At 43.0% G+C, this 14,241-nt stretch overlaps 2 protein-coding genes across 12 annotated transcripts in view; one reads left to right on the top strand and one right to left on the bottom strand.

The window, feature by feature from the left end:
• VEZT (vezatin, adherens junctions transmembrane protein) overlaps positions 1 to 12,758 on the bottom strand; it is a 72,680-nt gene extending 59,922 nt beyond the window's left edge. For 6 of the 9 annotated variants that reach the window (XM_033427694.2, XM_033427696.2, XM_033427700.2 and 3 more), the window contains exon 1: positions 12,632 to 12,758. In XM_033427694.2, the coding sequence (XP_033283585.2) occupies positions 12,632 to 12,730 (99 nt within the window). In that variant the 5' untranslated portion in view covers positions 12,731 to 12,758. The remainder of the gene's footprint in view (positions 1 to 12,631) is intronic. The other 3 variants (XM_033427699.2, XM_049695023.1, XM_004269530.3) reach the window with 2 other exon arrangements.
• Positions 12,759 to 13,017: 259 nt separating this feature from the next.
• FGD6 (FYVE, RhoGEF and PH domain containing 6) overlaps positions 13,018 to 14,241 on the top strand; it is a 113,398-nt gene continuing 112,174 nt past the window's right edge. Inside the window, exon 1 of one of the 3 annotated variants that reach the window (XM_004269531.4) lies at positions 13,018 to 13,301. In XM_004269531.4, coding sequence (XP_004269579.1) covers positions 13,286 to 13,301 — 16 coding nt within the window. In that variant the 5' untranslated portion in view covers positions 13,018 to 13,285. The remainder of the gene's footprint in view (positions 13,302 to 14,241) is intronic. The other 2 variants (XM_049695022.1, XM_033427708.2) reach the window with 2 other exon arrangements.

Below are 14,241 nucleotides of genomic sequence, written 5' to 3'. Positions count from 1 at the left end.
AACAGATGGAGAGATATACCATGTTCTTGGATTGGAAGAATCAACATTGTGAAAATGACTATACTACCCAAAGAAATCTACAGATTCAGTGCAATCCCTATCAAACTACCACTGGAATTTTTCACAGAACTAGAACAAAAAATTTCACAATTTGTAAGGGAAACACAAAAGACCCCAAATAGCCAAAGCAATCTTGAGAAAGAAAAACGGAGCCGGAGGAATCAGGCTCCCTGACGTCATACTACACTACAAAGCTACAGTAATCAAGATAGTATGGTACTGGCACAAAACCAGAATATAGAACAATGGAACAGGATAGAAAGCCCAGAGATAAACCCATGCACATATGGTCACCTTACCTTTGATAAAGGAGGCAAGAGTATACAAAGGTTGGAGAAAATACAGCCTCTTCAATTAAGTGGTGCTGGGAAAACTGGACAGCTACATGTAAAAGAATGAAATTAGAACACTTCCTAACACCATACACAATAATAAACTCAAAATGGATTAAAGACCTAAATGTAAGGCCAGACACTGTAAAACTCTTAGAGGAAAACATAGGCAGAACACTCCATGACATAAATCACAGCAAGATCCTTTTTGACCCACCTCCTAGAGAAATGGAAATAAAAACAAAAATAAACAAATGGGACCTAATGAAACTTAAAAGCTTTTACACAGCAAAGGAAACCATAAACAAGACTAAAAGACAACTCTCAGGATGGGAGAAAATATTTGCAAACAAAGCAACTGACAAAAGATTAATCTCCGAAATATACAAGCAGCTCATGCAGCTCAATATCAAAAAAAACAAACAGCCCAATTCAAAAATGGGCAGAAGACGTAAATAGACATTTCTCCAAAGAAGATATACAGATTGCCAACAAACACATGAAAGGATGCTCAACATCACTAATCATTAGAGAAATGCAAATCAGAACTACAATGAGGTATCACCTCACACAGGTCAGAATGGCCATCATCAAAAAATCTACAAACAGGGCTTCCCTGGTGGCGCAGTGGTTGAGAGTCCGCCTGCCAATGCAGGGGACACGGGTTCGTGCCCCGGTCCGGGAGGATCCCACATGCTGCGGAGCGGCTGGGTCCGTGGGCCATGGCCGCTGGGCCTGCGCGTTCGGAGCCTGTGCTCCGCGGTGGGAGAGGCCACAACAGTGAGAGGCCCACGTACCGCAAAAAAAAAAAAAAAAAAAAAAAAAAAAAAATCTACAAACAATAAATGCTGGAGAGGGTATGGAGAAAAGGGAACCCTCTTGCACTGTTGGTGGGAATGTAAATTGATACAGCCACTATGGAGAACAGTATGGAGATTCCTTAAAAAACTAAAAATAGAACTACCATACGACCCAGCAATCCCACTACTGGGCATATGCCCTGAGAAAACTATAATTCAAAATGAGTCATGTACCACGGTGTTCATTGCAGCTCTATTTACAATAGCCAGAACATGGAAGCAACCTAAGTGTCCATCAACAGATGAATGGATAAAGAAGCTGTGGTACATATATACAATGGAATATTCCTCAGCCATAAAACGAAACGAAAATGAGTTATTTTTAGTGGGGTGGATGGGCCTAGAGTCTGTCATACAGAGTGAAGTAAGTCAGAAAGAGAAAAACAAATACCATATGCTAACATATATATATGGAATCTAAAAAGAAAAATGGTTCATGAACCTAGGGGCAGGATAGGAATAAAGATGCATTTGTAGAGAATGGACTTGAGGACACGGGGAGGGGGAAGGGGAAGCTGGGATGAAGTGAAGAGTAGCATTGACATATATACACTACCAAACATAAAATAGATAGCTTGTGGGAAGCAGCTGCATAGCACAGGGAGATCAGCTCAGTGTTTTGTGACCACCTAGAGGGGTGGGATAAGGAGAGTGGAAGGAGGACGCAAGAGGGAGGAGATAAAGGGATATATGTATATGTATAGCTGATTCACTTTGTTATACAGCAGAAACTAACACAACATTGTAAAGCAATTATACTCCAATATAGATGATAAAAAAAATTAAAAAATAAAAATATCCCAGTTAAATTTTCTTAGGAGAAGGGAGGTTAGGTCCTATGATGGATATGGTGGGCTGGTTTGTTCAGCGTCTATACTACATTCCTTCCTAGTATGACTCCTGTATTAAAGGGATGGAAAGGCTAAATGTGATATTTTCCAAATTATCTTGCAGCTAGGGTTCTAGATATAAATGAGGGTTCCCAATTTGGAAGGAAGCAGAGATTCACTTCTTGCTGACCTTTTTTTTTTTTTGCTGGTAAACAAAGCTGTGGATGCAAAATGTTTCTAAAGCAGTATTCCAATATGTATTCTCCAGCTTACCAGTAAGGCAGAGGCAGTTGTGGAAGAGATAGTGGACAGTTAACCTGAAATACACTGCACAGGCTTAGTAGAGGTCAAATGGTAGATGGCAAGGAAACATATTGCAGGTTAAAAAGCTAATGACCCATTCCAGCCAAATGGCAAAACATTTTAAAAAACTACTGCCACTGTAATATTTGTACCTTGAAAGACAAACCATGTGCCTAACAAGCTTTCAGCTCTGCAAAAGAAGGGTGTCTCTGCCTGTGGCCTGAGATTCCAGCTGACTGAAAATGGTAATGGGGGGAGGGGGGGAGCAGTGTTCTCATGGCTGGAAAAGCCAAAAGGCAGGAAATAAGCTGGCGGCCTGAAGCCTTTCCGAAGACCCTCCTTCAAAATAATGGGAACCAGTCCAGCTGCTAAGATCTAATTAAGGGTGATACATTTCCACCCAAGCCTCTTATTGCAGATGATGCCATGAAGTTGAAAAAGTCCAAAACAGAACCAGTATACAATCTACAGACTTCGGATTTAAGAGCTTGGTCTAAATGTGCTCTTTAACTGTGGTTACTTGTATATGAAACTGCCTACAAGCAAACAGACTGGAAATCTACTACATTTCAGGGAACTACACTGCTAAAGAAACCAATACCCTGCAAAAACTCATATTCAACCTTTAAAGCAACTCTTCGGTCCACAACCTACACCAGCAGGAATCAGGCTGTGAAAGGTATGCAGTCCCCAAGAAAGGTATACTTTAAAACCCATTTCATATGAGGCAATGGAGTGCTAAGAGATGAAGAATAAGTTCTCAGAGGGCAAAACCAAAGGTCGTGGATGACAATGGATAAGAGTTAATCCTAGAGAATAGAATAGGGGCTACAAAATAAGTTAACCAAGGAAGTCTTCTTGAAGGAAGACTTTACAAGAAACAGATGGCACACTCAAAAGGGATAACTGAAAAGAGTTTAATGAAATGACCATTTATTTACCAAGGCGTAAGAAGGGTTGAGGCAACCAACAGGGGATAGTGAAGCACCCAGGGACTAGCAACAGCCGGAAGTTATTATCTTCCACAGGCCTAAAGGTCAAAGGAAAGAAGCAGTGTCACTGAAGCCCTGTAAGAGATGAAGTTAGGGCTTCCTTGGTGGTGCAGTGGTTGAGAGTCCGCCTGCCGATGCAGGGGACACGGATTCATGCCTCGGTCCAGGAAGATCCCACATGCCGCGGAGCGGCTGGGCCCATGAGCCATGGCCGCTGAGCCTGCGCGTCCGGAGCCTGTGCTCCGCAACGGGAGAGGCCACAACAGTGAGAGGCCCGCGTACCGCAAAAAAAAAAAAGAAAAAAAAAAAGAAGAGATGAAGTTAAAGGAGTCCCCCAAGAAGACTTGCGCCTTTAGGTACAGGAACACAATCACTACCAAATGGTAGCCCTGCTGGGAGGGAACTAGGAAAATAAATATCTCTCCAGTGCTTTCTCTTCTACCCTCTTGCTATATGTTTGTGTCCTCCCAAAATTCATATGTTGAAACCTAATCCCCAATGTTATCAGTATTTGGAGCTGAGGGCTTTGAGAGGTGCTTAGGTCATGTGGTTGGACCCCTCAAGAACAGAATCAGTACCCTTATAAAAGAGATCCCAGAGAGTTCCCTCACCCCCTCTGCCATATGAAGACACAGGGAAAAGACAGTCATTTATGAACCAGGAAGTGGGTTCTCATCAGAACTCAACCATGCTGGCACCCTGAATCTTAGGTTTCCCAGCCTCCAGAACTGTGAGAAATAAATTATTGTTGTTTATAAGCCACCCAGCCTATGGCATTTTGTTATAGCAGCCTGAACAAATTAAGATACCTCTGATTTAAGAGATCTTTCTCATTGGCTGAACCTAAATGGAATCCACAGGACACGGAAATACAGGTGATGCGTTCCATAATGGTCAGGGTAGAACTACGGGTCTGGAGGAGCACATGAAGAAAAATCATCACTAACAATAACATCAATCCCTTGCCCATACCCCTATTAAATCACCTATTAAGAACAAATCACAAAGGAAATTACAAAATTGTGAGACAAACCACATTTCAAAACTCATGAAATACAGCCAATGCAGCACTCATAGGGAAATTTATAACCTTACAAATTAGTTTTAGTACTTAAGTCTTTAACTCAAAAAGCTAGAGGGCTTCCCTGGTGGCGCAGTGGTTGAGAGTGTGCCTGCCGATGCAGGGGACACGGGTTCGTGCCCCGGTCCAGGAAGATCCCACATTCCGCAGTGCGGCTGGGCCTGTGAGCCATGGCCGCTGAGCCTGCATGCCCGGAGCCTGTGCTTCGCAACGGGAGAGGCTACAGCAGTGAGAGGCCCGCGTACCGCAAAAAAAAAAAAAAAAAAAGAGAAGCCATGAATAACATAAGTAATAAGACCTAATTAGGTCACTTACATTAAGTCATTTAATACTCACAACTGCTCTATGAGATTGATACTGTCATTTCTACTTAATATTGAGAAAACTGACACACAGAGAAGTTAAGTAAACTGCTCAAAATCACACTAACTATTATGTACTGGAGCTAGGATTTCCCATGCTGTCCAACTCGAGTCTGTTCCGACAACTGTATTACACTCCCTTTCAGAATAAAAAAAGACTATCAAAATATCCCCCCAAATAGAAAACTGGAACTAAGCAATAACCATAAAAGAAAAGGAACCAATGGACATCATCCATTCCCCATATCCCCAGCAAAGGCCTAGACCAGGGGTCCCCAACCCCCAGAGCCGCAGACCAGTACCGGTCCGTGGCCTGTTAGGAGCTGGGCTGCACAGCAGGCGAGTGAGAGAAGCTTCATCTGCCGCTCCCCATCACTCGCATTACCACCCGCACCATCCCCACACTTCATTCCCCACCCCACCCCTACTCCCCCCACCCTCCCCTGCCGCCCGGTCTGTGGAAAAACTGTCTTCCACGAAACCGATCCCTGGTGCCAAAAAGGTTGGGGACTGCTGGCCTAGACAGTTTAAGGGCCAATTTTAGCTATGCCCTCAAGGAATAGATCATTCCTGAAAGGTAGCAGAATATGTCCCCCCAAAATTATGTCATTGGGCATATTGATTATTTTGAGCTGTAGGCACTTGAAAAACAGCACATGAAGGGGAAAACTTTCTCTGAACTCTCCCCCTTATTCTGCCTAAAGACAAATCTTCCAAAAGGAACTCAATTATCATAAATCCCTTCCCTGGGAGTTTCATCAACTAGAGAAGATTGAGTCATCACAGGAGAGGAGGCTACACCCAGACAAATTTTGTCGTATCTCCCATCTGCTCTTCTAAGGGTCCATTTATCTTTCCTAAGTAAACATTTACTCTTCCCTAAGAGGTCTACACCCCCTCCCCCCCATATAGATGCTATCTGAGCCTGAATTCCAAGCCATCGAGTGTTAGATTCCCCTGGGTATCGACAAAGATTCTTTCTTTAATCAAACTTTAGTCAGGCTCCTGAAATTTCTCCTAGGCCTACCTGTGCACTTCCTTGCAAAATCTAGTTTTAACAAGAACCCTGGTATGCCAGTTTAGCAAGCGTCTCCCATCCGCCACAACTGATCACCCTCAGTATTGGGTTCCTCATCTTCTACCATTCCCCTAGGTGTAATCATGCCCCACAGGGTTAACGGAAGCTGGTGACTAATAGAGATTCTTGAGCTTGTCTTACAGAACAACAGATAAGGGAACAGCTTGTTAAAACCTCTCTGCTTATAAACTGCCTTCACTGATCAGCTTGCTTTAGTTTTTTCCCCTCTCCTTAACTGCATACCCTCCAAGCTTCACATAGCTTAGGTAATACACCACAAGACACCTTAACCACCGCACAGATAACACCTCGGATGTATGGGGTTGCTATGGTAATGGGGGCAGAGACTTAAGTTGTTTTTTCGGAACTTAGAGTCAGCTCTTGTTCAGTTCGAGCTAAGACTGGTTGGGACCACGGGCCCTAACACTGGGCCTGCACAGGTGTTGGATGAATGCTCTTTTGTTGTCAGAGGGCCAAAACCTCCACCCCCAAATCATGCTAAGCACCTCCATTTTTTAACATGCATCCCTGGAAGAAGCATGTAACCAAGATGTATCTGCACAGAACACCGACTACCTCACTTTTCCCCTACCTCCAATCACCTTTCCTCACACCTAAGACCACCCTGCTCCTTTACCCCATAAATATCCCACCTTTGGGAGGGTGGATTTCAGACTTGTTCTCCTCCCTTGGCTGCTTTGTGAATAAACTCTCTCTGCTGCAAACCTTGGTGTCTGAGGTAACAGAGGTAATGTCTGACTACCCTAGCCTGTCTTCACCAAGAATCCCGTTATATTGGTTTAGCCAAAACCCCTCCTGACCCCGTGTTTCCTCTTAGTAATTAAATTCCCATTTATCCATGCTGTATTTGCAATAGAACCCAGTTCTATACTGAGGTCTCTTTCCCCCTATTGTATGTCCTGAATAAAATATGTTTTAACTGCCTTAACTACTGTCTAGCTCTGTTTTGTTTTGTTTTTTTAAACAGTATCTCCCATGTATATATGCAGTATACGTGTTGTTAAAAACAGGACAACAGGCCCCAAACGGAGTCACTTATACTAAGATCCACCTTACCAAATCAAGACTTAATTACACTTTTGGCCTTTCCAAGAAATGTAACTGAACAGGACCTGTGGAGCCTTCCCAGGACAGAGCCCCTCCCCCATATCTTCTGCTGTAGCTCCTCTTAGAAGTGCCAAGATAACAGTATTTCATGCATATTTCCTGAGCTTTTCAGATGCTAAAACCACCACCACATGGAAGAAATTAGCTACTTGATGATCATGAGCCTGTAGCCCCCAGACCTACTGGTACCTAAGGATTGATAATGTTAACTGCCCTGTTACCTCAAGATCAACCAATCAGAGAATTGTGCATGAACTGAGATGCCAGCACATACCCTGGGATGCCCCTACCCTCCCCTGACCTTTAAAAATGCTTTGCTGAAACCCTTCAAGGAGTTAGGGGTTTTTTTGGGCATGAGCCACCTGTTCTCCTTGCATGCCCCTGCAACAAAGCTTTCTCTGCTCCAAACTTCGACTTTTCGGTTTGTTTGGCCTTACTGGGCGTCAGTCACAGGAACCTGCGTTCGGTAACAGAAATAGAATCTTAAGCCAGTCAGTCAGGAACTACCCAATCAACACTAGTGAGGTAATCTGCCTGACAGACCCGTGCCATCCCCTAAAAGAACGTGACCTTGACACAAACAATCCACTCTTCTTTTTAAATTTATTTTTTTATACAGCAGGTTCTTATTAGTTATCTATTTTATACATATTAGTATATATATGTCAATCCCAGCCATAAAAAGGAACGACATTGGGTCATTTGTAGAGACGTGGATGAATCTAGAGACTGTCATACAGAGTGAAGTAAGTCAGAAAGAGAAAAATATCGTATATTAATGCATATATGTGGAACCTAGAAAAATGGTACAGATGAACCGGTTTGCAGGGCAGAAATAGAGACACAGATGCAGAGAACAAATGTATGAACACCAAGGGGGGAAAGTGGCAGGGGTGGGTGGTGGTGGTGGGATGAATTGGGAGATTGGGATTGACCAATCCACTCTTTGCTAGCCTAACTTCGTTGTCCCACTCCCTTCTGCCTACAAGTCTTTCATCTTTTACAGATCCTGGGAAGAAGATCCTTTCTGTCTGCTGGATGGGACGCTGCCTAATTCATGAATCGTTGAAGAAAACCAGTAAGATCTTTTAAATTTACTCCAGTTGAATTTTGTTTCCTAACAATGTTAATAAACTTTTGTTTTTCTTTTGTTAATCTATCTTTTATGACAGGGGTCTCAGCCAAGAATTCGAAAGGTAGAGGGAAAATTGTTTTTCCTCCCCTGTATTCCCAGTTTGTAAAATCAGTCCTAGAGCACAGAAGGTGATGGGAAGCTGCTTGACTCATTTAGGAGGCAAGCAATAAAAATGCTATTGGAATATTCAATACTGTAAAGATGTCAGGTCTCTCCAAATTAATCCATAGATTCAAAGCAATTCCAATCAAATCTTGGTAGTTTCCTTTTTCTAAAGTGAAAATGATAGGCTGATTCTAAAATTAATTCAGAAATACAAAGGGCTAAAAATAGCCAAAGCAATCTTGAAGGAAAATAAAGCTGGCTGGTTTTATTCTATCAGACACTAGTATGTATTATAAAGTTAAAAAGTAATTAAAATAATGTCGTATAGGCACAAGAATGATCAAATTAACCAATGGAAAAGAGAATACCCAAAAACAAGGCCACACATACAAGGTATCCTGATTTATGACAAAGGCAACATTGTAGTTCAGCGAGGAAAGGATGGTCTGTTCAGAAAATGCCAGGCTAGGACTTCCCTGGTGACGCAGTGGTTAAGAATCTGCCTGCCAATGCAGGGGACACAGGTTCAAGCCCTGGTCTGGGAAGATCCCACATGCCTCGGAGCAACGAAGCCCATGTGCCACAACTACTGAGCCTGTGCTCTAGAGCCCGCAAGCCACAACTACTGAGCCCACATGCCACAATTACTGAAGCCCGTGTGCCCCGAGCCCGTGCTCCACAGCAAGAGAAGCCACCACAGTGAGAAGCCCGCGCACCGCAATGAAGAGTAGCACCCGCTTGCCACAACTACAGAAAGCTGGCTCACAGCAATGAAAACCCAACACAGCCAAAAATAAATAAATTTATAAATAAATAAATAAAGTTGTTTCCTGAAGATGGAAATTCCTTCTTAAAAAAAAAAGAAAAAAAAAAAGAAAATGCCAGGTTAACTAGACATCCATGTGGGAAAAAAACATATGTTGACCTTTACTTGATACCATACAAAAGTCAGTTCCAGACGGATAGCAGATCTAGAAGCAAAAGGTAAAATAAAGCTTTTAGAGAAAATAATCTTTGTCACCTTAGATCAGGCAAATATTTCTTTAAAGGCACTAACCATAAAAGAAAAAGGTTTACTTGGATTATGATAAAGTTAAGAGCTTCTGTTCATTGAAAGACACTATTAAGAGAGTGCCACACACCTCCTGAGATATTTGAGGTACACAGATCCAACAAAGGACTTATATCCAGTATATGTAAAGAACTCCTTCAAATCAGTAACAAGAAGAGATAATCCAAAAGGAAAATATGCAACAAACTTGAATTGGCTTCACTAAAGTGGATACAAAACTGGTCCTTAAACATATAAAAAGACTCCCCCTTTCCTTATCAGAGAAATGCAAATTAAAGCCAAGAGGAGATACCAGTACACACCTACCAAAATGGTAAAAAGAGAAACTGAAATTAGCAAGTGTTGGTGAGGCTGTAGAGCAACTGGACCTCTCCTGTACTGCTGGTAGGAATATAAATTGGTACAACCACTTTGGAATAGTGTTTGGCAATATCTACACAGGTGAATGTATATATTTCCTATGACTTAGCAGTTCCACGTCTAAGTATATACTCAACAGAAATATGTTCAATAAGACATATATACTAAAAGGTTCATACTAGCACTGTTCATAATAGTCTCAAACTGGAAATCACCCGAAGACCATTAATAGTAGAGTGGATTTAAAAATGGTCATGCATTCACATGGAATACTACAGAGAAATAAAAAATGCTCACATGACCATATGGATGAATCTAACAAACAAAACCAGAGAGCAAAAAGTCAGAGCAAAAAGAGCATATACAAATGGAATTGCCCAGTGTGTAAACTATAAAAATAGACAAAAGGAATCTAAGTTAGTTATTACAAGTCTGAATTGTGGTTATCTTTGGGGTGGGGAGAAGTGACTGAAAGGGAGTAAAAGGGAGTTTCTGGTGTGCTGGTTGACGTTCAGTTTCTTAACATGGGTACTGGTTACATGGATGTATTCAACATGTGAAAATTCATCAATCTGCACATTTATGATCTGTGCACTCTTCTTACGAATATCATGCTGCAATAAAAATTAATGTATGTGACAAAAAGCAAATAAATTAAACTACAAACTAAAAAAAATTTCTAGAAGTATGGTACGGTTAAGTAACATATGAAAAACGTATGCAAGGTACTTCCCTGGCGGTCCAGTGGTTGAAACTTCACCTTCCAATGCAGGGGTTGCAGGTTTGATCCCTGGTCAGGGAGCTAAGATCCCACATGCCTCACAGCCAGAAAACCAAAACATAAAACAGAAGCAATATTGCAACGAATTCAATAAAGACTTTACACCGGGTTCACATCAAAAAACAAACAAACAAACAAAGTAAAACGTATGCAAGTCGTAAGAAGCTAACATCCAACAGTAAAATGAGCAAAAACTACAAAAAAATGCTCAAGAAAGAAATAAAAATGTTCCCAGTAAATGCACAAAATGTAAATTAGAACAACAGAATGCTATTTTTCCTATAAAATTAACAAAGATTAAAGGAAACTAATAAGGTTGCTGCTGAGGATTTGGTGAAAATACTCCTAATGGAAACTTGAATAGGTATAACCTTTCTGCATAAGTCTTAAAAAATGTTCATATCCTTTGACCCACTAGTTTCCCTTCTAGAAATTACTGTAAGGAAAAATCAGAGATGCAGTAAAAGATGGACTTATGTCAGTGCTGATTACAATTGTATTTTGAAACAATATAACCAAGAATGGGAAAATAGTTATATTATGATACACATACATGATTGGATATTATGTTATTGTTTTCAAAGAGTAATGAATAGGAAAAGACTCACTGAAAAATACATATAAAATTCTATGTGGTATATTTTTTGTGTTTTAAAAAATATCAAACATACATTTGAATAGAAAAAAGTCTGTAAGAACACATACTATAATGTTAATAGTGGCCATCTGTGGGTGGTAGGAAAATGAGTGATTTTAATTTTGTGGCTTGTTTTCTACAATGAAATGTTCTTTGAGCATGTATTACTATTATACTCAGATATCTAAGAATTGGGTAAAAAAGTATCCACCCACTTTCCTCTCTCTAGCAATCTAAGCAACATAGATTTTTGTCTCTTCTTCATCTCCCACATTCTATCTTGTAACTGTTTCCTCGATTTTACCTTAGAAGTATCTGTCCAAGCCATTATTCAATTATTTCTTCTCTCTTTTCCAGAACTCAGGCGCTTGCCTTCCCTACTGACCTCCTCAAATCCAGGCACTCCCTTTTGGTAAAAGAGCCCTATCTTCCACTACTTCTTCATTCCAGCCCCATCAAACCACTTTATATAGCGACACTCCACACTCAAGTCCCTGAAAAATACACCAGGTACTTTCACACCTCCCAACCTTGAGATACTCTGTTCTCTTTCCTTATAATGCATTTTCTCCCTTCCATCTCTCTAAACATATTCACAGTTCAAGATCCACCTCCAATATCCATATACTGGGTGTAGTGTCTCCGAGGCCACAAGAACAGACAGCGGTTTCCAAATCAATCCTCCAATGACAGTTTGTATATGTTTCAACATTTACCATTCTGTACTATTTATTGCGTAGCTCTCTGATGGTATGGAATGAGCCGTTTCTTTTAAATTTCTTAAAATCTTGTCGGATGAATGGATTTTAGTAAAGTATACATACATGCCTTATACAGGGGTGTGACTTTTCACCTGTGTCTGATAGACAAATGGCAACAAAAACACTAGACTGTTTTTTTGTTTTTGTTTTCATTCAAGATGGCAGAGAACGTCTTAAAATAGTCCCACACAAAAGCACTCACACCCGAGCCTCGAATCAGAAGAACTAGCTACACCTAGCGCAACAGCAAAGGACAAAAGAATTAGATGCTGAGATGCCCCGGCCCAAATCACCCACAGTAGGTCCCACACACAGATCTTAAACCACGGTATAAGAAAACAAAAACAAAAACAAAAACTAGCACCTGCTGCCTCCATTCCGAGGGCCACGCCTCGACCGCGAACTGTGACCTGGGGCATTTCTGGATACTGACCCGAACAAATCGGGGACTAAAAAGGGGGAGGCTAAATCGTACGGGTGAGTAGGAACAAGCAGGGTTCTAGTCCACCGGCCTGGCTGGGTATTCTGGGAGGGCCCGAGGCAGAGGCCGGGCGCGGCGAGAGAGCCTCAGGCTACACCTGTCAGGCTGCGTCCAACATTAGGCCCGGAAATTGCCGAGATTCGGTGACCGAGGCCGGCAGGAGCGTCACCCGATTCCTCGCCCCGGGATCTGCCTCTCGCCTGGCCTCCTCGCCTTCTCCCTCGTCCTAATCAAACAAAGGCAATTCACACGCACCGCCATTTTTCCCCTTACCTCAAAAACCACCTCTTCGTCAAAATCCGGTGTCATCCTTCTCCGCCATGCCACCCGCCTCAGCACGATGGGAAATGAAGGCGGGAGAACCGGCTGCATGCGCCCAGGGGTCTGCTTCTGCAGGTCCCGTGAGTCCAGAAAACTACAATTCCCAGCATGCCTCACAGCTCACGCCCCTTTTTCAGGCCCGCTCATTGGCGCTGAGCTTGAACGTGTAGGCGGGAGGGGCGGGAACGGGCTGAAACTCGGGCCCCCTGATTGGAGGAGGCTGGGGCTTTTGTCCGCTTTTTACGGCCGCGACTAGCAGGGGGCGCCTGGAGCTCTGATTTTTTTTTTGGAGCTGGAGAAGGGCGCGCGCCGGCGAGGCCGCGGTGAGCACTGCTCGTGTGCGCGCGTGGCCGTCTGCCGGGAGCTCGGCTGGGCGGCGCTCGTGCCCGCCCGCCCGTCGCCGGCGGCTCGCGCCCGGGAGCGCCGCCGGGTTCCCGGAGCCGGCCGCGTCCTTTGTGCGGCGCTGGGGTTGCGCCTCGGGGCCGCGGGACGGAATGTGGGCTCTGCCGGGGCTTTTCTCTTCTGCCCAAACTGTTGAAACAATGGACTGTAAGGGGAGCGGGGATTGAGGGGGGCGAGCGGGGAAGCGAGCTGCACGGGGGAATCATGACTTCTGCCGCCGGTAAGTGACGGCGCTCGCGCTGCCGCTGGAAAGTTTGTAGCGAGCGCTGCAGGTCTTGGGCTCGGAGCAACTTTGTCCTCCGGGATGGGTTAGCGATATTCCCTCTACCTTTCCTCAGGACTGTGCGGAGGAGACGGTGTTTGCTGCCGGATTTTTTCGTCCCTTCGTGCCAAGAGGGGCTCTTTGGAAATAGTGTGTCTCTTGGGACCTCCTTTTAAAAGAAGACCGTGTTGGGGGCTCTTAGCGCCAGGTGAAACGGGAAATGTAAAGAGGGCGTTTACTTTTCTCTCCTAAAATTTGAGCGACTTTGCCTTTGCGTATGAAAATAGTTTAGATTCCCATGTTAAGAAATCAGTTATTCTAGGAAAGGGCAGTGTTCCCGGAGTGTTGAACTCGGCGACTAGGCTGAGTGGCTTTAACCCCTAATGTCGACTGGAAACCCTGACCCTTATTAAGTAAAGAGGTTTAGACATTTTTACTCCTGTTTTGGTGGTTTTCCCCCGGTTACCTGAGGAGGAGAGGAGTAGAATTGCCGATGCCAAGGTTTTGGTTCATCTTCATCCAATTTTTAATGGATTTTTCCCCCTATTTCTACCTGGTTAGTGTAGACAAAGCCTGATTTTTTGTCTGCCTCCTGTCGCCGTTTCCCTTTATCCAAATGGCAAAGCCTGTTGTATTACCTTTGTGTAGACTTTGAAGAATTCTGGACGTTGTATTTCTAAACATTCTGAAGGAACAGTTCCTATTTTCCAAAATAATTACTAAAGTGGTGTTAAATTCACTTATAAGAACATAGGTTAATTTTTAAGCCAGAACTTAATAACGTATTCAGTATTAAGAAACATTTTTGCCCACGTTGTAATAAATAAGCTTTCATTAGACATTTTATAGTAAAATAGTGTAAAGCTTCACCACAGTTACTTCTAGAACCAGCATGTAA

This window comes from Orcinus orca, chromosome 11, assembly GCF_937001465.1.
Source record: "Orcinus orca chromosome 11, mOrcOrc1.1, whole genome shotgun sequence".
Taxonomy (NCBI): Eukaryota; Metazoa; Chordata; class Mammalia; order Artiodactyla; family Delphinidae; genus Orcinus; species Orcinus orca.
The sequence above is the reverse complement of the archived record's forward strand: the minus strand, read 5'-3'. Positions and strand labels throughout refer to the sequence as shown.